The sequence below is a fragment of the Oncorhynchus keta genome, chromosome 19, assembly GCF_023373465.1.
Source record: "Oncorhynchus keta strain PuntledgeMale-10-30-2019 chromosome 19, Oket_V2, whole genome shotgun sequence".
In the NCBI taxonomy this organism is placed as follows: Eukaryota; Metazoa; Chordata; class Actinopteri; order Salmoniformes; family Salmonidae; genus Oncorhynchus; species Oncorhynchus keta.
The window spans coordinates 70,710,578-70,735,188 of record NC_068439.1 but is presented as its reverse complement, the minus strand read 5'-3'; the positions used below and the strand labels follow the sequence as shown (position 1 = coordinate 70,735,188).

At 45.3% G+C, this 24,611-nt stretch overlaps 2 protein-coding genes and 1 long non-coding RNA gene across 6 annotated transcripts in view; 1 reads left to right on the top strand and 2 right to left on the bottom strand.

Annotated features, from left to right (window-relative positions):
- LOC118398805 (palmitoyltransferase ZDHHC14-like) overlaps positions 1–3,104 on the bottom strand; it is a 29,647-nt gene extending 26,543 nt beyond the window's left edge. For 2 of the 3 annotated variants that reach the window (XM_052471225.1, XM_052471227.1), the window contains exon 1: positions 2,016–3,103. In XM_052471225.1, coding sequence (XP_052327185.1) covers positions 2,016–2,260 — 245 coding nt within the window. In that variant the 5' untranslated portion in view covers positions 2,261–3,103. Of the gene's footprint in view, positions 1–2,015 lie in introns of all 3 variants that reach the window. The other variant, XM_052471226.1, reaches the window with a different exon arrangement.
- Positions 3,105–3,592: 488 nt separating this feature from the next.
- LOC118398807 (uncharacterized) lies at positions 3,593–7,600 on the top strand. Of its 2 annotated transcripts, none has more exons than XR_004828691.2 (3): positions 3,593–3,661; positions 4,232–4,395; positions 4,481–7,600. It is a non-coding gene; the product is annotated as an uncharacterized LOC118398807 (long non-coding RNA). The 2 variants fall into 2 exon arrangements; XR_004828692.2 differs by having other exon boundaries at positions 3,602–3,661; positions 4,235–4,395.
- A 1,965-nt stretch (positions 7,601–9,565) lies between these two features.
- Positions 9,566–24,611, bottom strand: part of LOC118398803 (AT-rich interactive domain-containing protein 1B-like) — a 111,291-nt gene continuing 96,245 nt past the window's right edge. Inside the window, exons 23-30 of the mRNA XM_052471224.1 lie at positions 20,046–20,178; positions 19,706–19,881; positions 16,061–16,217; positions 15,520–15,636; positions 15,284–15,371; positions 13,287–14,082; positions 12,744–12,874; positions 9,566–12,489 (exon numbers count right to left, since the gene is read on the bottom strand). Coding sequence (XP_052327184.1) covers positions 10,795–12,489; positions 12,744–12,874; positions 13,287–14,082; positions 15,284–15,371; positions 15,520–15,636; positions 16,061–16,217; positions 19,706–19,881; positions 20,046–20,178 — 3,293 coding nt within the window. The 3' untranslated portion in view covers positions 9,566–10,794. The remainder of the gene's footprint in view (positions 12,490–12,743; positions 12,875–13,286; positions 14,083–15,283; positions 15,372–15,519; positions 15,637–16,060; positions 16,218–19,705; positions 19,882–20,045; positions 20,179–24,611) is intronic.

Below are 24,611 nucleotides of genomic sequence, written 5' to 3'. Positions count from 1 at the left end.
AAGTTAAGAACAAATTCTTATTTACAATGATGGCCTGCCAAAAGGCAAAAGGCCTCCTGCGGGGACGGGGGCTGGGATTAAAACATAATAATAAATACAATATAAATATAGGACAAAACACACATCACAAAAGGAGAGACAACACAACACTACCTAAGACAACAACATAGCAAGGTAGCAACACAATATGGTAGCAGCACAAAATATAGTACAAAAATGATTGGGCACAGTCAACAGCACAAAGGTCAACAAGGTAGAGACAACAATACATCACACAAAGCAGCAACAACTGTCAGTAAGTGTCCATGATCGAGTCTTTGAATGAAGAGATTGAGATAAAACCGTCCAGTTTTAGTGTTTGTTGCAGCTTGTTCCAGTCGCTAGCTGCAGTGAACTGAAAAGAGGAGCGACCCAGGGATGTGTGTGCTTTGGGGATCTTTAACAGAATGTGACTGGCAGAATGGGTGTTATATGTGGAGGATGAGGGCTGCAGTAGATATCTCAGATAGGGGGGAGTGAGGCCTAAGAGGGTTTTATAAACAAGCATTAACCAGTGGGTCTTGCGACAAGTATACAGAGATTACCAGTTTACAGAGGAGTATAGAGTGCTGTGATGTGTCCTATAAGGAGCATTGGTGGCAAATCTGACGGCCGAACGGTAAAGAACATCTAGCCGCTCGAGAGCACCCTTACCTGCCGATCTATAAATTATGTCTCCAAAATCTAGCATGGATAGGATGGTCATCTGAATCAGGGTTAGTTTGGCAGCTGGGCTGAAAGAGGTGCGATTACGATAGAGGAAACCAAGTCTAGATTTAACTTTAGCCTGCAGCTTTGCTATGTGCTGAGAGAAGGACAGTGCACCATCTAGCCATACTCCCAAGTACTTGTATGAGGTGACTACCTCAAGCTCTAAACCTTCAGAGGTAATAATAACACCTGTGGGAGGAGGGGCATTCTTCCTCCCAAACCACATGACCTTTGTTTTGGAGTTGTTCAGAACAAGGTTAAGGGTAGAGAAAGCTTGTTGGACACTAAGAAAGTTTTGTTGTAGAGCATTTAACACAAGATCCTGAGTATAAGACTGTATCATCTGCATATAAATGGATGAGAGAGCTTCCTACTGCCTGAGCTATGTTGTTGGTGTAAATTGAGAAGAGCATGGGGCCTAGGATTGAGCCTTGGGGTACTCCCTTGGTGACAGGCAGTGGCTGAGACAGCAGATTTTCTGACTTTATACACTGCACTCTTTGAGAGAGGTAGTTAGCAAACCAGGCCAAAGACCACTCAGCAACACCAATACTCTTTACTCGGCCCACAAGAATAGAATGGTCTATCGTATCAAAAGCTTTGACCAAGTCAATAAAAATAGGAGCACATTATTGCTTAGAATCAAGGGCAACGGTGACATCATTGAGGACCTTTAAGGTTGCAGTGACACATCCATAAACTGAGTGGAAACCAGATTGCATACTCCCAAACTCTTTCTATATAAAGGTAGACAATTAGCTACATTCATAAATCAGTGGGGTCTGTGTATCAAATGACACCATATTCCCTACATAGGGCACTTACTTTTGATCAGGGCGCCGGTCAAAAGATGCACATTGTATATGGAATAGGGTGCCATTTGGGATGGAAACAGATTAGAGGGATAGCAAAAGCAAAGTGTGTGTGTGTGTGTGGGGGGGATCTGACATTTTATTTTGGTATATGTGTCATTAGTTTTCAAGATATACAACTTTCAAAATAGAGAAATAGAGCCATTATACCTGCTTTATTAAAAAAAGCAATGTTGAAGGTATATATCTTGAAAACTTGATTGCTGACATGAAAAACATTTTGAGACTATATCACCAATGAACTAATGAAACAAATACCAAAAGATAGTTTTATGGTTACATTTCCTTTAAGTGTGGCACACTTAGAAACTTTGGCACTCTTTTAAAAACGGCTGTTCACATCTGTAAATGATGAGATATTGCATGAGCTACTGTAGTGTAATTTGCACTTACTCGAATGCGAAGAAAAGCCCGCTGGTGACCATGATGAGGATCAGGGTTAGGTAGAAGACCCCGGTCTGTCTCGCCATCATGACCCTTCCATTACAGTAGAATCTATTTCGGCCAGGGAAGATCTGCCACTTCCTGCGGGGAGTCCTCTTCTTTTTGTGCCCCGAGGTCTCCATAGACGATGAGTTGCGCGTGCAGATCGGATTATACTGACATTCTCGCACCGGCTCATCAAGCCCGAGATGCATCTGTAAATAGTGCACCTTGCAAAACAATACAAAGAATTCAGGGGCAGCTGATAAATGGGGTTAAAGACGTGCTCCGTGCTTGTTCCTGATCCTTTGGCACAGTGATGATGTAATGCTGTCAGAAAATGTCCATTTCTGTACAATACATTGCAGTACAAAACAAAAATTCTTAAATACTTTTAAAAATAAGTTTCATTTTCTGGACGTGCATCCTCCAGAATTTGATCAGCTATACCACTTTGTCAGTGTGAAAATAAGCATAGCCTCAATTGTTTGAATAACACTTCCATTGTGTTTTTGAAAACTGTAACTGTAGCCAGGCGTAACTGGTCAGATTTATGTAAACACAATGCAATCAAAAAATGTGAAGGACGCGAGAAGAAACCCAGTCATAAAGACGTCCTTCGAGTGTCCTTAAAAGAGAATAATGCTTTTCACATTTAAGTGCAGAGAAGATACAGCCAATCGTTTAGCCACTCAGTGTATAAAAATGCAATTCTCCAACGAGGATATACGCAAAATAAAATACGGGCATTTTACTGCAGAATAGCGCGGAATGGATTTCTAGAGATGCACGGCTCTTGTTGCAAGCCGCCAGTACAATAACGTCGTGTCCACAGTCTTCGTTGGTTGTTAGCAATAGCCTATACTTGATACACCTCACGTTCTCACAGTTCTCTCGATTCGGTAAAATAATTATTTTATAGTGTTGTTGTGGAGACGCGTAATCTTATGTTCATGCCTTCATGGTTTTGAAAGCAGAGACATTTGTATCACTGCAACAGCTCGCCACCCGTTGCCTGTGTTGCGGCTGCCTACAATGTACAGCAGCCCCAACAACAAACACATGCGCGCACACGTTAATAGTGCCATGGGAATTCTAGTATCGGTATTTGTATTTCAGATGGAGTATACTAGTCTCAAATTGAAATATACATCCTAATGTTCAAATGCATAGTAATGAATAAGTATGCTACAATTGATTTTCGTGGCTCCAAAAATGTGTATGTAGATAGAGTAGTTTAGAGCGAATTAAAGGTTCTTAGCTGAGCATGTTTCCACCGTAATTATTTAAGTGTCGGACAAATAAAATGACCACTTTGAAAAGAAACACGACTTTGAATGTCACTGCAATTGTGACAGAAAACGATAACAAACTACAGCTAATGAAAGGCAAGCGACTGCTTATTTATTTATCGATCGCTGTACTGTTTGTGAATATAATAATAGCCGTTTTTGTATTATAAATGTAGTAGCTACTATAGCTAGCTAATTGTTTACTTATACGACAAATGATTGTGACCCATAAACAACGTCCCATTATCCCTTTTCAGGTGCAGCTTTCCTGACGACTGTCGCCTCTGCCGGGATGATTGCAGGATTTGGCTCAACGATTGCAAGGTAGCAATGATTGATGTAGGCCAGCATTACATCTAGGCAACTTCAGATGCCTGTTAGCCCTGACCGATGGCGGAGTGATATTATACTGGTCCACATAATCTGACTACTAACGTTGTCTAAAATGTATTGCATTTTTTTGCATAGCCTCCCTGGATGTATGTGCAATTTTATATTATGAAGAAAAACAAATTGCTCGCGCTGCTGACGTATCTCGGTCCGCTAATACAAGACCAGTACAATTCCAATGCACTACTTTTGTGATTTAAAATAAAAACATGTATTTGGGTGTTTATCAGCATTTGTAACTTGAGTCTGTATAAAACATTTCATTTGACAATACTTATGGAATATAAAAAAATCTTGCTTGATATGTTTCCCAGTTTCTTTGCAAATGCAACTTTATTTCTATGTGACAACTGAAATGGTCTGTTCATTCCTTTTCAGTAGATGCTCTTATCCATAGCAATTTACAGTAATGAGTGCATAGATTTTCATGCATGGTTTAAACTGCTCTACAGCCTTCATTGTCATGCACAGTCCGTACACAACACTACGCTCATCATGTCTTAGCAGGATCAGATGGTGGCAGGTGTCCCAGCAGGGTCAGACAGCCATGGAAGTACAGTCTACAGAGCTCTGGTGAATTTTGTAGTATATTATAATGAGTGAAGGGATACAAAGTCACATCTTGAGTTGATGGCGAGGCTACAGTCTGGGAATAATGGTCATTTCAGGTATTGTACCTTTGATTCTATTCTTGGATAATATAATGTATAAATGTACACCAAGGTAATTATTTGTCATGTCTCATCTGAGCAGGATCAGATGGTGACAGGGGTCTCAGCCAACCAGGGAAGACTAGTGCGTGACGGCACTGAGGTGAACTTTTGCAGCTGCAACACTTTATTCTCTTTTTGCAACAAACACTGGACAAGGTTGAAACTATTTTAAGGCAGTCTGACAAACCTCTATAAAGTAGATTTTCAAACTGTATCAAGGGTTGATAGAGGCTTTTCCTGATGACACACAACATGCATAACAAAAATGTAAGACCTGGGAGACACTTGATGATGATGAATGGATACATGTGTTTGAATGCCCAGTCACGTTCATATAATCGCAGACATAAATTTCTGCAGTTTAAGACCTTCCACAGAACGTACTATATGCCAGTGAAACTGAATATCATGCAGTCAGAAATGTAATTCCTCTGCTGGAAGTGTAAAACACAAAAGGGAACACATTTGCATATGTTGTGGTCTTGTGAAGGTTGACTGAATTCTGGCAAAGAGTATGTTATTTTATCTCAGCATGTCTACATACTCCCCTTTCTCCATGTTTTTGTTTGCTTGGAAATGTTGATACTGTAGACTTAACTGTGTAATGTAGGATTTATAGCAACTAAGAAATCCATTGCCATTAACTGGAAGGTTGGTTCTCCTCCCACAATATCAAAAGTATACTGTGCAACTTTCACAAGGTCTGCCTTATATGGAATACTGTACAACAAAAGGAGTCTGTATTGAAAACATGCCCACGTCAATGGAGATGCCTATTTAGGCGATCCCTAGCTGCTGGGCTGCTCAGTCCTGGCCATGGTGGTCTGCCTGGCCCTTGGTTGTCACTCTGGACTTGGCCAGAGTGACAATAATGAATGTTTCACTAAGATCCTAAAGCTGAGTGGGGTGTGTTGGGTTGGAGCGCTGCAGGGCGGTGGACCCTAGGGACAGGACAGGGGCGATCCAGCTATATTATGTGAAAGTTAAAAGAGCTCTACAATACTGTTAGGCCGATGATACGAATTACAGTGCCCTCTGAAATGATTGGGACAGTGAAGCATTTTTTCTTATTTTGGCTCTGAAATCAAACAATGACTATGAGGTTAAAGTGCAGACTGTCAGCTTTCATTTGAGGGTATTCATCCATATCGGGTGAACCATTTAGAAATTACAGCACTTTTTGTACATAGTCCCATTTTAAGGGTGCAAAAGTATTGGGACAAATTCATTTTATGTGTATTAAATTAGTAAAAGGTTTGAGTATTTATCATATTCATAGCACAAAATGACTACATCAAGCTTGTGACTCTACACATTTGTTGGATGCATTTGCTGTTTGTTTTGGTTAGGTTTCAGGTTAATTTGTGCCCAATAGAAATTAATGGTAAATAATGTATTATGTCATTTTAGAGTCACATTCATGTAGAAGTGTTTAGATTCTTATTTACAATAAGTGACCACAAAAGGGTCATATTCATATTTATCTTTAAATGCAAGAAATGAGCTTTTGTTGCCCAAAAACTCTTGCCAGGTTATGCCCCCCCCCACACTTCTAAAACCAAAGTTGCGCCCCCTACTGTTTATGGCTGTAATGATGGTTATGTTTGTGCAGCGATTGTGTGCGTGTTCACGTGTGCATGTGCGTGCACTGGGTCGTAACCTTTGAACCACTCCCTTTTTGGGGTTCGCAGGGCAAAATCTAGCACTACTCCTGACCACGTCCCATAGGGCTCTGGTCAAAAGGAGCACATTATTTATGGGATAGGGTGCCATTTGGGACAGTAACAGATCCTGAGCTTATATCACTTTTGAAAATATACTTGGCAGAGCAGCACAGTGGTGCCTTTGTTTTTTTTCATTCTATTTTAAGATGAGGGCCATCTTTTTAAACTTCCATCTCAGCCAAATATGCCTTGTAAAGTAGTCAAATTAGATTTAGCGTGTTATGAGAGGAACGTGGTTGTGAGGTCACAGTGGCTGAGAAGCTTCACTCACAGAGGATATGGCCTGTAGACAGCCCATGACCAGACGAGATTACTAGGCAGTTACTGACTTATGAGGCACTGTAAAGAGCTGATACCAAGGCTAGTTTATAATGGAACCAGGGCTGTCTCTGGTATCTCACACATGAATCTGGCAGCTCACACATGAAGCTTGCAGTAGAACTGTTATGACTTATGGCTGTTTCTTTGTGGTAACTCATTGGTTAACCAGAAATAATGTTTAGTATGCTCACATTTCTTCTAAGAAAGCTCATACTGAAAAGAGAGAAACTCGTAAAGAATCATACATAAGAGTAGACAGCATTATAATAGGCAGTTGGCATTCTTTTTTATGTTGATGCACACTGACTAGCCTACACCAAACCACATCGCTTCCTCGCAGATTTTTACCCTTCCAGGAAGAGCTGCTAAGTCTCGCCAAACTCTAATTATAGCTAATCAAATGAGCAGGCCACTTAAACACATGGACAATAAATACATCGGGTTTTCTAGACAGCTTGTTCAGTCTTAGGCTGGGTCCATAATGGCACACTTTTCCTTACAGTGCACCAGAACCCTGGTCAAAAGTAAGGCACTATATAGGAAATAGGGCACCCTTTTAGACGCTACCTTGAAATGCAGCTCCTCCAGGGCAGGTAGGGCTCTACAGGGCAGGCAGGGCTCTACAGGGCAGGTAGGGCGCTACAGGGCAGCAGGGCTCTACAGGGCAGGCAGGGCTCTACAGGGCAGCCAGGTCAGGCAGGGCTCTACAGGGCAACCATTTTACTCGCACATGCGCCTAAATATTTTGCTGTACGACCTGGAATTTTAATTTGGGAGAACCAGCTTTATTACCGCAAATATTTTTCATTGTGCTCCTAAATTTCTTTGTGTGTACCTACATGTTTCAACTTAGTCACACACATGCTCCTTGTAATTTTTTATTTTTTAAAATTTAAAGGTCAGCGTAGAGCCCCGCCAGGGCAGGTTTACAGTTTGTTAGACACCCTGCAAACTGGAATCGATCCACAGATTCCACCTCTAAATGTTCTGCTCACTGGGCTGACTCAGTTTGGGCCCACGTGTGAAGTACGTCAATGTCACATCCAGCATGTTATCCAGGGAACGGTGGACAGCACTGGCTATAGCACCACTGTACAAGGTGAAAACTGATTTTGCTAGGGAGTGAGTTTAGCCTATAAATTGGGGACCACGAGCAACTTGTGTACCTCAATGTCACCTCAAGTGTGTGTGTTCAAGGGAACGGTGGCCACCACTGCAGTACCGGAGACAGGGGCGTTCCTGGCTCTCCGGGTCCTGGGCTGGGGCTCGCTCTACACCTGGTGTGGAGTGGACCTGCTCAGCATCGCAGTCTGGGAAGCCATGGGGTCCATAGTGTACGTATTAATGAACTCAACCCATCTCATTGTCTAGCCCTTATCATGCCGTCAGAAAACAGACCAGCATCATCCCTATTACCCAACACTCAGCAAATGTAGAACATATTTGTCCATCTTTGCATCTAACAGATCAGGCAGACGATGCAGTCCGTTTTCCCGGCTATAAAAAAAAAACGAAGGATCAGCCAACTCAAGAGGAATGGGACACCATCTTCAAGTCTAAAGAGGACTGAAGGTCGAGACTATATTCTCACCCTGGCTGAGAGCAGCATTAATAAGTCACTGCGGGACTTAACCATTACTGTGGGATGGGCAGTCAGTTGGTCACTGTGCTGAGAAGGAAATTAACTTGGCGTCCACAATGCGTGGTCCAGCCACTCTTCACTGATGCTCATCTGAAGCCTATGAAGAGAGCACCCCTTGCCTGAAGGAGGAATTATGAAACAAATGACTGTTGGACTGAGGCATCACGGTTAATTTAAACTCCCTTGGATAATCTTAATTTCTGATCAGAGGTTTACTATGTAAAACCACAGGAGCCCTGGACTGTCTTGTACTGTACAGTTAGCCTAAACACCAATCTGTTTGTGCTCGTTGTCAAGCCATATTGTTGCTATGACGAGTATCACGTAGTTTACATAAGACGGGCACTAAGGCTAGTACAGTAGTCCTCGGCAGCGACTGCTTTCTCATTTGTGTAGTGCTTGAAGGCCACAAGATGGATCGTCTTAAATCTGTATATGATCGGATTTCTTTGTCAATCAAAATGTATTTCACACTATTTGTTCTGCGAAAGAGTAAAACGCTAAATGTGTTTGCAATTCTGAAGACAGTGAAAGTTGTGCAGCTGAATGTGAGGTGCCTGGTTTATCTTACACAGATTGAACCATCATTCAATGTAACACCTGTGTTTACCGTCAGCTATTCCCATAAAAGACGAGTATAAAAATGGGAACAAACCTGAACTATCTTAAACTGGGCCCGGCTAGCTATATAACAAGTATAAAATGAGAACAGACCTGAACTATCTTAAACTGGGCCCGGCTAGCCATATAACAAGTATAAAATGAGAACAGACCTGAACTATCTTAAACTGGGCCCGGCTAGCCATATAACAAGTATAAAATGAGAACAGACCTGAACTATCTTAAAAGCTTGTGACAGCTGCCCCTGATGTTTTCCTACACATTTAGCCCACATAATCAAGTTGAAAGAGCATGTCATGCAAACGTTGATGCCACAGCTGTGGCATTTCTGTCATGCATAGAATTGCTTCTCTGTGCCAAACTACTACGGTACTCATCTTCAGTCTGATTGGTTGCAGTTATGAAATATAACATGCAATGTAAGCAAAGCGACTTTCAGCCACGCGTGCATACAACCACAGGCATACAACCAGAGGCATACAACCAGAGGCATACAACCAGAGGCATACAACCACAGGCATACAACCAGAGGCATACAACCAGAGGCATACAACCAGAGGCATACAACCACAGGCATACAACCAGAGGCATACAACCAGAGGCATACAACCAGAGGCATACAACCACAGGCATACAACCACAGGCATACAACCAGAGGCATACAACCACAGGCATACAACCACAGGCATACAACCACAGGCATACAACCACAGGCATACAACCACAGGCATACGAAAACACTTTGGCCATATTCTGCCGCAGGCCTCCTGTTCACAGTGTCTGGACAGAAGAATCAAAAACACCTTCAGTGCTCAACCAAAATCCATGTACGTTTATTCTTAACATGTGGAACATAGAATAAAGATTTTATACTGAATAAACAATGTAAAATTGATCAAATGAAAGGGGGAGAAGTACCCTATATGTAGAGTAAAAAACAACAACACTTAACTGTCAATCAGGCATGTTAGACAACATTGTTATTCTGGAATACAGTTCTGCCCATCATGGTCTGCTAGCTGTCTGTACAATCTAAATACGCTTGTCTTTTCAGAACCAAAACTAGAGGGGTCTCATCCCTATATGTCCTTAGACCTGTCCCAGTCAGAATATATATATATATATATATATATATTTTTAAATACATAAAATGACTAACCTCATTTGAATTGAGTAACTAAATATCCAGTATTCAAATGAGCAGTAATAATAATTCTAAAGGTCATTATAATTATCAACTACCATCACTTATCTATACCGCATCTCTTGGCGAAGATACCAAATAGGGCTGTCAATGTACATCTTCTATATACAAATGGGCTTATAGATAGAAAAGGAGATAAGGACTGATGGAAGTACTGTGTTGCTATGGTTACCAGTAAGTCAGTTGAACAGGGTGTCTTGTTTCGTCCCTGTTATACTGGTATGGTAATAATATTATGATGCAATACTTGTGGTCAGTTGCCTGTGGTCGAAAGTCATTCACATTTGTTAACCCCCCCCAACAAGCCTACTAAATCCTATTGCACAATAGGGCACCCCCCCAGAACAGGATATATGATGTATATATTCAGAGTAAAGTCAGTGGTTTTTTCTTGACCTTAATACACGATAGAGGTCTATCTACAACATGATTCACAATTTAAATAAGTCTGCTTCCCCCTGCAAAAAAAAGATCCCATACAGACAAACAGCCACATACAAAAAAAATACAAATAAAATGTAAGCACAAGACCCCAAAACTAAAGTATGTTACCTTCCATTGGGTGCCAACTTTGGTTAAAACAAAAACAAAGCGACAAATAAAAATATACTTTTAAAAAAATACCAAGTATTAAATATTTTATTAAAATTATTAAAAAATTCCAAATAAAGGTTGTGATTTGGGCAGAGGAGCTATATATATTTTTATTTGTAAAAAAAAAAAAAAAAAAAAAAAAAGTGTCTTATTTAAATAAAAATATAATACCACCCACACCAATGTGTTTGTGTTCACTGTAGCCTGGTAGTCAGACCAACCCCCCTCTGTTTCTTTGCCTGTGGCTGTCACGAGGAGCGTCCAATCTTAAACAGTACTTCACACATGATGGCCGCCACGGCTGAGCTCAGCACAGAGGACAGGGAGATATCCAGTAGCCTGCTCTCATAGAGAACCAACTCTGTCCGGTGCTCCTTGGCCATGGCCAGCAGAGCCTTGGCGGCCCTGCACATCATGTTAACGCTGGGGGGTTGGGGGTGTGCTGCTGGGTGTAACAGGCTGTGGGGTCCCTGCTGGTGCTGGCACATGGCCACGCAGTCCTCCAGGAAGCCGATGAGTATCCCCACGCTGCCCTTCTGCAGTGCGATGGCGCGCGCCGCGGTCGGGTCCCCCTGCGCCAGGTTAGAGAGCACAGCCACTGCCATCTCCCGGCACACCTGGGACTTCCGCTCACCCACGTGGTGCACCAGGGTGGCGTAGAGCTTCTCCTGGCGGCTGAACGGCGGCGTGGCCAGCAGGAGGTCCACGTTGTTGTCCTGGATGCTCAGCTTGCACAGGCACTCCAGCACCAGTCTCTGGGGGGTGAGGGAGGAGGAGCAGCTCGCCGTGGTGAAGGGGTCCTGGGCCTCGGCAGAGGGACACACCATCCAGTGGAGGAGCCCGTCCAGGATGGGCAGACAGATGCTCTCTGGGTAGAGGGACAGGTCTAGTTGACCTGAGATGTTAGCCAGGGTGACCAGAGTGTTCTCCCTGAGGGCTGACAAACAGTCCCACCACCACTGGTCTTTACTGCAGGCCCGGCCCTGCTCCTCCTCTCTCTGGTAGCTGGGAGGCATCCTCCTCCTCTGGGGGTGCAGGTGGTGCAGCAGGACCAGCCGCCCCAGGATCAGCACCAGGCCAGGGTGGCAGGACATGTCGTTGTCATTCCCCGGGATGAAGGAGAGGCCGCGGACAATGTTGGAGATGCAAACGCAGCGGCGGGCCAGGGCGTCCTGCCAGGGTTCGGCTGTGGAGAGGGGCGCCTCGTCCCAGCAGCGAGGTTCGTCCTCCAGCAGGGTGAAGATAGGGCTCTGGGTCTGCGTCCCGGGAAGACCGTTCCTCTCTGACAGAGAGCCTGGCCAGGCACTCAGCATATCGCCCATAGTGGCTGTCTCAGTCATGCTCTTCTCTACAACAGCCTTCCTCTCCTCCTCTGTCATTTCTGTCTTATCCTCCCTCTCTTTCCTCTCTGTAGGCTTACTGTTGGTCTCCTCGCCACGTATCTCAAAGTGTGTCTGGATGTGGGCAGTGGAGTCCCCTCCTCCAGCCTTCCAGTGCAGCAGGCCAGAGGTGAACCCCCTGGACAGACTGAGCTCCTGGTCCTCCTCCACCTGGTCCTCCTCCACCTTCACAGGCAGCTTGTCGTACTTACTGGCCTGTTTGGGCCTGGGCTCTGGGGGCTGGGACTGCTCGGTGGCGGCCCCCTCCTTTTCCTCCCCCTCTACCTTCTCTTTCAAAGTCACCTCCACAGGCTCTTCCTTCTCCTCTGGGACCGCCTCCTCTGTGTTGCTGTTGGCTGTGGTCTTCTCTGGCCCACTGTCTCTCTGCTCTTCGTCTAACTGGCTGTCAAGCTCTGCAACGGTAAGCCCCTCTTCCTGGTCTGTGATTGGTCCGAGCAGCATCTTCTGGCCCTCGGTGCCCACCTCGTACTCATCCAGGATCCCAAAGATGGAGATCAGACTCCGGCGGAAGTACTCCACTATCAGCTCCAGGAAGCCAGGCAGCTGGGTAAACATAGCATATCAGAGGTTAGGTGGCTCTCTGAAATGATTGTGTGAAAGACTATTAGAGAACGGTTTGGTTAGGGGTATTTGTCCTTGAATCCAGTCATGGTCCAATAACCACACCACTGAGAATGAAGCCATGCATTTGACATGGTTTAGTATGGTATACTATAGATATTGGAAGTTTATATCATTCTCATGGATACTGGATATCATTGGACATTGTATGGATATGGTTTGTGTAGCACCGTCACCTGTGACAGGGTGAAGGAGGACACAGTGGTGTCGTCATACAGCAGGATGTTGATGGTGTCCAGCGCCCATGTGCTCTCAGCCAGCAGACCTGACTTCAGAGACATCATCACACGCCACGCCTCTGGGGTTCCTGAGGGTAAGAGGTTACAGTTCCAAGGTCGGAGGAGAGATGAGGGTCGCATTGAAAATGGCACCCTATTCCCTATCCCGGGCACAACTTTTGACCAGGGCCCATACATTTTTAAATGTCACCCTTATTTAACTAGGCAAGTCAGTTAAAAACTAATTCTTATATACAATGGCGGCCATTGAATTACCTGGCTAATGCTCTATAACAGTTTCCCAACCCTGGTCTTCCAGTACCCCCAACAATACACATTTTTACTGTAAACCTGGACCAGCACACCTGATTCAACGTGTTAACTAATCATCAAGCCCTCGAGTTGAATGACGTGTTTGTCAAGGGCTACAATAAACATGTGTACTACTGGAGGACCAGGGTTGGGATAGACGGCTCTATAATAACAGGCTAATTCTCCTACCGGTCTCCTTGGAAGTAAGTCTGCGTCGGACCTTGAGTTTGGGCAGGGTGGCCTCCACAGACCCCATGGGGAAGCTGATATCTCTGTGGAGAGGTAGAATGCCCTGCCCTGACATCCCCCCACTGTGTGAGCCTGGCATGGACCCAGGCATCCCTGCCTTCTTCAGAGAGGCCATGTAGTGGCCCCCATTGTTGGGGGAAAGGGGTCCGGGTCCCCCCATGGGCCGGGCGAAGGGGCTGGGGGCTCTAGCGATGTGGTTGGCCATGGCAGGGTTAGACTGGTAGGAGGAGGGGGGCTGTCGGGAAGCCATGGGGGGCATGGAGGAGGAAGAGGGGCATGGGTATGGGGACTGGCGTTGGCCCGGGTGTCCGGACATCCATTGGCCGTCCTGGAGGGCCCTTCCCTCTGGGTCATCCCCCGGACCCCGGCTCATAGCAGGGTAAGGTGGCCCCTGGCCCTGTCGGCCAGGGTAGGGCCCGGGGTAGCCCATGTCTGTCCTGGGGTGCCACATGTTGGCCTGGGGGCCCTCTGGAGAGGCTCCGGAGGGGAAGGGAGGACCTCCGCTCATCATGCCGTGTTGTTGGGGCCCCTGGATGGCTCCCATGCGGTCTCGGCTGTAGGGGTAAGGGTACTGGCCCTGCATGGGCCTGTGCTCCGGCCCCATGTAGCCCCCTCCATACAGGCGGTGCATGTCTGGCTGCTGCCCTCCGTACTGCTGCATGTCGTAGGCTTCACCCTCATGGCGCTTAGCAGGGGGACCGTACATCCCCTCTTGTCCCACTGGCCTCTTATAGCCCTGAGAGGGAACACAGAACTTTATACGTTAGATACTACAGTTACAATGATGACCTTTTATTGATGTCTCTCCCACTCTCGCACTCTCTCTCCCCAACTCCCGCACTCTCTCTCCCCAACTCCCGCACTCTCTCTCCCCAACTCTCGCACTCTCTCTCCCCAACTCTCGCACTCTCTCTCCCCAACTCTCGCACTCTCTCTCCCCAACTCTGCACTCGCACTCTCTCTCCCCAACTCTCGCACTCTCTCTCCCCAACTCTCGCACTCTCTCTCCCCAACTCTCGCACTCTCTCTCCCCAACTCTCGCACTCTCTCTCCCCAACTCTCGCACTCTCTCTCCCCAACTCTCGCACTCTCTCTCCCCTGAACTCTCGCACTCTCTCTCCCCTGAACTCTCGCACTCTCTCTCCCCAACTCTCGCACTCTCTCTCCCCAACTCTCGCACTCTCTCTCCCCAACTCGCACTCTCTCTCCCCCTCTCGCAACTCTCGCACTCTCTCTCCCCAACTCTCGCACTCTCTCTCCCCAACTCGCACTCTCCCTCCAACTCTCGCACCCTCTCTCCAACTCTCGCACCCTCTCTCCAACTCTCGCACCCTCTCTCCAACTCTCGCACTCTCTCTCCAACTCTCGCACTCTCTCTCCAACTCTCGCACTCTCTCTCCAACTCTCGCACTCTCTCTCCAACTCTCGCACTCTCTCTCCAACTCTCGCACTCTCTCTCCAACTCTCGCACTCTCTCTCCAACTCTCGCACTCTCTCTCCAACTCTCGCACTCGCTCTCCCCAACTCTCTCAAACTCTCTCGCACTCTCTCTCCCCAACTCTCGCACTCTCTCTCCAACTCTCGCACTCTCTCTCCAACTCTCGCACTCTCTCTCCAACTCTCGCACTCTCTCTCCAACTCTCGCACTCTCTCTCCAACTCTCGCACTCTCTCTCCAACTCTCGCACTCTCTCTCCAACTCTCGCACTCCTCTCCAACTCTCGCACTCTCTCTCCAACTAGCAACAAGCCATGGTGTTGGAGTTGGACAAGGTGGAGTAGAAGCCAATGATGATTACTTACTGGTAGACCGCTATCGCAAACCCAGTTTAGACTTTACTTTGCATTGAAATGGCCAAGTTAGTTTTCCATCTGTTCAAGTTTCAGTAGATGAAGCACAGTGCCCTCTAGGGGCAGGAGGCTTGAGGCTGGGTCTGACCTGTTGTGGGTACATCCCAGACTGGTGAGAGCCATAGGGCATGGGGCCGTGAGGGTACTGCTGCCCATAAACTTCATGTCCATGTGGCCTACAAAGAAAGAGGTACACCCTCAGTCAGAACACAAATAAACTATGCATATATAGGTAGCTTTATAAATAATAAGCTAATTTAATGAGTCACTACATGTAAAGCCAACAGTTTTTATGCATCATTCACAGAGCATGACACGTCTTACCGCTGATGGGGATATCGGTTGGCAGAGTACATGCTTGGGTCACCGCTGGAAGGTACCATGTTGTTCTGGCCCCCAGGGGGAGGCACCCCCCCCTCCGAACCCATCACATGGTCTGGTCTGGTGGGTAGGACGACAATTATGAGCAGCTCATTCGTGGCATTTATATTACTGTCTGATGAAAGTCTCAGATTGAAACATCAAATGTTTTTGACTTGGGATTTACAATGAATCATACATTTTTATAATAGAGTGCCCTGCTTCATCATTTCATATTAAGGTAGCACCTCTATTCCAGTTGTTTAAGCATGAAACACCTCTTTTCCTACACAGGGGAATTTCCCCAATCACTCACTGCCTTGGAGAATTTGGATATTTTTTTGACCAGAGGAAAGAGCGCCTCCTACTGTCTCCCATCCATGGGACCAACCAGGACCAAACCTGCTTAGCTTCCGAGGCAAGCCAGCAGTGGGATGCAGAGTGGTATGCTGCTGGCACTCAGTAAATGTATCTACTATAGAATGTTGGTTATTAAAATACCCACCTCCTGTCGTAGCCAGGCCCGTAGGGGTACTGTGACCGCGGGCCAGGGCCCATACCCATCCCTGGCATGGCTCCTGAGGGAGGACCACGGGGGTACATGTCCTGCATGGCACCGCTGGCCATCTGACCTGGTCTATAGGGCTCACTGCCCCCTGGCCCTGTGGAGAGAGAATAGATATTGTATATACAGTGGAATTGGAAAGTATTCAGACCCCTTCACTTTTACCACATTTTGTTACAATACTGAATGAACACTTATTTTAACTTAATATAATACATCAATAAAATGAATTTAGCCTCAAATAAATAATGAAACGTGTTCAATTTGGTTTAAATAATGCAAAAACAAAGTGTTGGAGAAGTAAAAGTGCAATATGTGCCATGTAAGAAAGCTAACGTTTAATTAAGTTCCTTGCTCAGAACATCAAAACATATGAAAGCTGGTGGTTCCTTTTAACATGAGTCTTCAATATTCCCAGGTAAGAAGTTTTAGGCTGTAGTTATTATAGGAATTATAGGACTATTTCCCTCTATACCATTTGTATTTCATTAACCTTTTAACTATTGGATGTTCTTATAGGCACTTTAGTATTGCCAGTGTAACAGTATAGCTTCCGTCCCTCTCCTCGCTCCTCCCTGGTCTCGAACCAGGAACACAATGACAACTGCCACCCTCGAAGCAGCGTTACCCATGCAGAGCAAGGGGAACAACCATCCCAAGGCTCAGAGCGAATGACGTTTGAAACGCTATTAGCGCGTGCTAACTAGCTAGCCATTTCACTTCGGTTACACCAGCCTCATCTCGGGAGTTGATAGGCTTGAAGTCATAAACAGCGCAATGCTTGACGCACAACGAAGAGTTGCTGGAAAAAACGCCCAAAAGTGCTGTTTGAATGAATGTTTAAGCGCCGGCTTCTGCCTACCACCGCTCAGTCAGAGACTTAGATACTTGTATGCTCAGTCAGATTATATGCAACGCAGGACACGCTAGATAATATCATCAACCATGTGTAGTTAACTAATGATTATGATTGATTTTTATAAGATAAGTTTAACTAGCTAGCAACTTACCTTGGCTTACTGCATTCACGTAACAGGCAGTCAGTCTCCTTGTGGAGTGCAACGAGAGAGAGGCAAGTTGTTATTGCGTGGGACTGTAAGGTTGCAAGATTGGAACCCCCGAGCTGACAAGGTGAAAATCTGTCGTTCTGCCCCTGAAAAGGGCAGTTAACCCACCGTTCCTAGGCCGTCATTGAAAATAAGAATGTGTTCTTAACTGACTTGCCTCGTTAAATAAATGCGTTAAAAAAAACCTGGCAAAATCGGTGTCGAAAATGACCGGTTTCCGATTGTTATGAAAACTTGAAATCGGCCCTAATTAATCGGCCGACCTCTGATTCAAACCCTTTGCTTTGAGACTCAAAATTGAGCTCAGGTGCATCCTGTTTCCATTGACCATCCTTGAGATGTTTCAGCAACTTGATTGGAGTCCTCCTGTGGTAGATTAAGTTGATTGGACATGATTTGGAAAGGCACACACCTGTCAATATAAGGTCCCACAGTTGACAGTGCATGTCAAAGCAAAAACCAAGCCATGAGGTCAAAGGAATTGTCCGAGGAGCTCAGACAAGATAGTGTCGAGGCACAGATCTGGGGAAGGGTACCAAAACATGTCTGAAGCATTGAAGGTCCCCAAGAACACAGTGGCCTCCATCATTCTTAAATGAAAGAAGTATTGAACTACCAAGCCTCTTCCTAGAGCTGGTCGCCCGTCCAAACTGAGCAATCTGGGGAGAAGGTTATTGGTCAGGGAGATGACCAAGAATCCGATGGTCACTCTTGACAGAGCTCCAGAGTTCCTCTGTGGAGATGGGAGAACCTTCCAGAAGGACAACCATCTCTGCAGTACTCAACTAATCAGGCCTTTATGGTCGAGTGGCCAGATGGAAGCCACTCCTCAGTAAAAGGCACATGACAGCCTGCTTGGAGTTTGGTAAAAGACACCTAAAGGACTCTCAGACTATGAGAAACAAGATTCTCTCATCTGATGAAACCAAGATTAAACTCTTTGGCCTGAATGCCAAGCGTCACATCTGGAGGAGACCAGGCATTGCTCATCACCTGGCCAAGACCATCCCTACGGTGAAACATGCTGGTGGCAGCATCACGCTGTGGTTAAGTTTTTCAGTGGCAGGGACTGGGAGACTATTCAGGATCGAGGGAATGATGAACAGAGCAAAGTACAGAGAGACCGTTGATGAAAATCTACTCCAGAGCGCTCAGGATCTCATACTCAGTTTCACTTTCAAACAGGACAATGACCTTAAGCACACAGCAAAAACACAGGAGTGGTCTCTGAATGTCCCTGAGTTGCCCAGCCCAGACTTGAACCCGATCAAACATTTCTGGAGAGACCTGAAAATAGCTGTGCAGCGACGCTCCCCATCCAAACTGACAGAGCTGGAGAGGATCTGCAGAGAAGAATAGGAGAAACTCCCCAAATACAGGTGTGCCAAGCTTGTAGCGTCAAACCCAAGAAAACTCAAGGCTGTAATCGCTGCCAAAGGTGCTTCAACAAAGTACTGAGTAAAGGGTCTGAATACTTATGTAAATGTTTTTTTTTTAAATGAAAAAACGTTTTTGCTTTGTCATTATGGGGTATTGTGTGTAGATTTGAGGGGAAAACACAATTTCATCCATTTTAGAATAAGGCTGTAACGTAACAAATGTAGAAAAGGTGAAGAGGTCTGAATACTTTCCAATGCACTGTATGTTGATAAAGTGTAAATAATTTTGTCTATATTCTGTCTGTTTTTTCTCTGCTTCATGTTGTCAGCACCATTTCACCAGGACAAATTCCTGGTACGTGTAAATGTAATTGGCGAATACAGGCCATTCTGATTCCATCTGCATTCATGTTAGGCGTTATAAAAGGCAAGGATGTAGTACATGATTTTATCACTTGGGGGCAACATAGTCTAAGGAAACAATCACGACAGAGAGAGTCAGGTCTGATGGGCTAACCAAAAACAAGGACGAAAACTGACTTGAACCTACATGGAGAATTGAAGTACCAGCCATATTCAGTTCAGACAACAGGTGTATTACTTCACTTTTACTAACATCACATTGTTCATCTAGTATCGAAATCAAACTTTATTTGTCACATACAAAGAACAGCAGATGCTAAAGCAGGTGCAGCGAAATGCCTCCGTTTCTAGCTCCAGCAGTAAATGCCTCCGTTTCTAGCTCCAGCAGTAAATGCCTCCGTTTCTAGCTCCAGCAGTAAATGCCTCCGTTTCTAGCTCCAGCAGTAAATGCCTCCGTTTCTAGCTCCAGCAGTAAATGCCTCCGTTTCTAGCTCCAGCAGTAAATGCCTCCGTTTCTAGCTCCAGCAGTAAATGCCTCCGTTTCTAGCTCCAGCAGTAAATGCCTCCGTTTCTAGCTCCAGCAGTAAATGCCTCCGTTTCTAGCTCCAGCAGTAAATGTCTTAACAGTACAATACTAATACACAAATATCCCCCCCAAAATAATGCAGACAAGCAATGTGGACAATACCAATAGGAGTGTACTGTGTTATGTGAGTGTACTGTGTTATGTGAATGCACTGTATGTCATGTGTTTAAGGAGAGCCTGGTCTACTCACCCTTCCGGGGCCCTTCATAGGGGTCTTTGTTGGCGTCATACTGCATCCTCATGGAGGGGTCTGCACTACCGCCAACCTGCTGGTATTGAGCTCCAGAGGGCATGGGCCCTCGCTTGTGGAAGGCAGGGTCACTGACCTCTGAGAAGGGATCCTGGACACGGATACCAACACTGTTCCTGAGACATACAGGAGGGGTAAGGAGGACAAGAAAGGATGATACAAAGGGTTAAAGAGGGGTATCCGTGTGTGTATACAGTCAGATTTAGACACACACTGACAGACACACATGTACACACCCCCACACTATCGGACTATGAGTGGCCCCCAGCCCAGGACCTACCTGTTACCTGGCTGGGGGGTCACGTGTGTTGTGGTGGCAGGAATGGGAAGCTTCATGCCCTCTGACATCTCAGTAATGGAGCTGCTACCTGTAGACTGGGGGGTGTGAGGACCCTGCAGGGAGCCAGAGTTGGCTAAAGGGAAATTGGCAACGGTAGACAATTGTTAAAACGTCAAAAATATACATATACAAACATAAACATGTGCTATAGACAGACTGATAAACATGGGGACCCTACAGGGAGCATTAGTAAGCAGGAGAGACTAAGGGGAAGAGAGAGCCACAGAGAGATGTATACGTAATTAAGTTGTCTGGGCCAGAACGGCCCATAAGTCAGGAGCCTATCTCCTGTTAATGTAGTGCGAGGCAGATGTATAATGCATGCATGCATGCATGTACAGTGAGTGGGGAGAACAAGTATTTGATATACTGCCGATTTTGCAGGTTTTCTTACTTATAAAGCATGTAGAGGTCTGTGATTTTTATCATAGGTACACTTCAACTGTGAGAGACGGAATCTAAAACAAAAATCCAGAAAATCACATTGTATGATTTAAGTCATTAATTTGCATTTTATTGCATGACATAAGTATTTGATACATCAGAAAAGCAGAACTTAATATTTGGTACAGAAACCTTTGTTTACAATTACAGAGATCATATGTTTCCTGTAGTTCTTGACCAGATTTGCACACACTGCAGCAGGGATTTTGGCCCACTCCTCCATACAGACCTTCTCCAGATCCTTCAGGTTTCGGGGCTGTCGCTGGGCAATACGAACTTTCAGCTCCCTCCAAAGATATTCTATTGGGTTTAGGTCTGGAGACTGGCTAGGCCACTCCAGGACCTTGAGATGCATCTTACAGAGCCACTCCTTAGTTGCCCTGACTGTGTGTTTCGGGTCGTTGTCATGCTGGAAGACCCAGCCACAACCCATCTTCAATGCTCTTACTGAGGGAAGAAGTATGTTGGCCAAGATCTCGCGATACATGGCCCCATCCATCCTCCCCTCAATACGGTGCAGTCATCCTGTCCCCTTTGCAGAAAAGCATCCCCAAAGAATAATGTTTCCACCTCCATGCTTCACGGTTGGGATGGTGTTCTTGGGGTTGTACTCATCCTTCTTCCTCCAAACACGGCGAGTGGAGTTTAGACCAAAAGCTCTATTTTTGTCTCATCAGACCACATGACCTTCTCCCATTCCTCCTCTGGATCATCCAGATGGTCATTGGCATACTTCAGACAGGCCTGGACATGAACTGGCTTAAGCAGGTGGACCTTGCGTGCCCTGCAGGATTTTAATCCATGACGGCGTAATGTGTTACTAATGGTTTTCTTTGAGACTGTGGTCCCAGCTCTCTTCAGGTCATTGACCAGGTCCTGCCGTGTAGTTCTGGGCTAATCCCTCACCTTCCTCATGATCATTGATGCTCCACGAGGTGAGATCTTGCATGGAGCCTCAGACCGATGGTGATTGACCGTCATCTTGAACTTCTTCCATTTTCTAATAATTGCACCAACAGTTGTTGCCTTCTCACCAAGCTGCTTGCCTATTGTCCTGTAGCCCATCCCAGCCTTGTGCTGGTCTACAATTTTATCCCTGATGTCCTTACACAGCTTTCAGGTCTTGCCATTGTGGAGAGGTTGGAGTCTGTTTGATTGAATGTGTGGACAGGTGTCTTTTATACAGGTAATGAGTTCAAACAGGTGCAGTTATTACAGGTAATGAGTGGAGAACAGTAGGGCTTTTTAAAGAAGAACTAACAGGTCTGTGAGAGCCAGAATTCTTACTGGTTGGTAGGTGATCAAATACTTATGTCATGCAATAAAATGCAAATTAATTACTTAAAAATCATACAATGTGATTTTCTGGATTTTTGTTTTAGATTCCGTCTCTCACAGTTGAAGTGTACCTATGATAAAAATTACAGACCCCTACATGCTTTGTAAGTAGGAAATATGTAGAAATACAGCGCCTTCAGAAAGTATTCACACCACCTAACTTTGTCCCACATTTTGTTGTTTTACAGCCTGAATTTTAAATGGATTCAATTTAGATTGTCACTGGCCTACACACAATACCCCAAAATGTCAAAATGAATTAAATGAAAAGCTGAAATGTCTTCAGTCACTAAGTATTCAACCCCTTTGTTATGGCTAGCCTAAAGTTCAGGAGTAAAAATATGCTTAATAAGTCATAGGTTGCATGGACTCACTGTGTGCAATAATATTATTTAACGTTTATTATTGACTACCTGATCTCTGTACCCCACACACAGAATTATGTTTAAGGTCCCTCAGTCGAGCAGGTGAATTTCAAACACAGATTCAACTATAAAGATCATGCAGGTTTTCCAATGTCTCGCAAAAAAGGGCACCTATTGGTAGATGGGTATGTATTTAAACCCAGCAACAACAAAAAACATCCCCTTTTAAGGACCCTGTCTTTCAAAGGTAATTCGTAAAATCCAAATAACTTCACAGATCTTCATTGTAAAGGGTTTAAACACCGTTTCCCATGCTTGTTCAATGAACCATAAACGATTAATGAACATGCACCTGTGGAACGGTCGTTAAGACCCTAACAGCTTACAGACAGTAGGCAATTAAGGTGACAGTTATGAAAACTTAGGACACTAAAGAAGCCTTTCTACTGAAAGATGCCCAGGGTTCCTGCTCATCTGCGTGAGCGTGCCATTAGGCATGCTGCAAGGAGGCATGAGAACTGCAGATGTGGCCAGAGCAATAAATTACAATGTCCGTACTGTGAGACGCCTAAGACAGCGCTACAGGAAGACAGGACGGACAGCTGATTGTCCTCGCAGTGGCAGACCACGTGTAACAACACCTGCACAGGATCAGTACATCCGAACATCACACCTGAGGGTGGATGGCAACAACAACTGTCTGAGTTATACCAGGAACGCACAATCCCTCCATTAGTGCTCAGACTGTCCTCAATAGGCTGAGAGAGTCTGGACTGGGGGCTTGTAGGTCTGTTGTAAGGCAGGTCCTCACCAGACATAACCGGCAACGTCGTCACCTATGGGCACAAATCCACCATCACTGGACCAGGCAGGACTGGCAGAAAGTTCTCTTCACTGACGAGTCTCGGTTTTGTCTCACCAGGGGTGTTTGTCGGATTTACATTTATCGTCGAAGGAATGAGCGTTACACCGAGGCCTGTACTCTGGAGCGGGATCGATTAGGAGGTGGAGGGTCAGTCATGGTCTGGGGCGGTGTGTCACAGCATCATCGGACTGAGCTTGTTGTCATTGCAGGCAATCTCAACGCTGTGCGTTAAGGGAAGACATCCTCCTCCCTCATGTGGTACCCTTCCTGCAGGCTCATCCTGACATGACCCTCCAGCATGACAATACCACCAGCCATACTGCTCATTCTGTGCGTGATTTCCTGCAAGACAGGAATGTCAGTGTTCTGCCATGGCCAGAGAAGAGCCCGGAGCTCAATCCCATTGAGCACGTCTGGGACCTGTTGGATCAGAGGGTGAGGGCCATTCCCCCCAGAAATGTCCAGGAACTTGCAGGTGCCTTGGTGGAAGAGTGGGGTAACATCTCACAGCAATAACTGGCAAATCTGGTGTAGTCCATGAGGAGGAAATGCACTGCAGTACTTAATGCAGCTGGTGGCCACACCAGATACTGACTGTTACTTTTGAGCATGAAGTTATTAATTACACTTTAGATGGTGTATCAATACACCCAGTCACTATAAAGATACAGGCGTCCTTCCTAACCCGCTTGCCGGAGAGGAAGGAAACCGCTCAGGGATTTTACCATGAGGCCAATGGTGACTTCAAAACAGTTAAGAGTTGAATGGCTGGTATAGGAGAGAACTGAGGATGGGTCAACAACATTGTAGTTACTCCACAATACAAACCTAATTTACAGCACGGAAATGAAGCCTGTAAAGAAGAACATTTTTCCGGAACAGTTGCATCCTGTTTGCAATAATGCACAAAAGTAAAACGGCAAAATATAAATTCACTTTATATCCTGAATACAAAGCATTATGTTTGGGGGAAATCCAACAACACATCACTAAGTACCACTTCATATTTTCAAGAATGGTGGTGGCTGCAACAAGTTCTTTGGGGGATAAAAATAAACGGAATAGAGCTAAGCACAGACAACATCATAGAGAAAAACTGGGTTCAGTCTGCTTTCCTACAGACACGGAGACAAATCCACCTTTCAGCAGGTCAATAACCTAAAACACAAGGTCAAATACACACTGGAGTTGCTTACCAAGATGACATTCAAGGGTCCTGAGTTGCCTAGTTACAATTTTGACTTAAAGCTACTTGAAAATCTATGGCAAGACCTGAAAATGGCTGTCTAGCAATGATCCACAACCAAGTTGACAGAGCTTGAAGAATTTTTAAATGAATAAATGGGAAAATATTGTACTACCCCAGGTGCGCAAAGCTCTTGAAAACGTACCCAGAAAGACTCACATCTGTAATCACTGCCAACGGTGATTTTAACATGTATTGACTTAAGGGGTTGAATACGTTTCAAATCAATTTTATTTTCATAATTTATT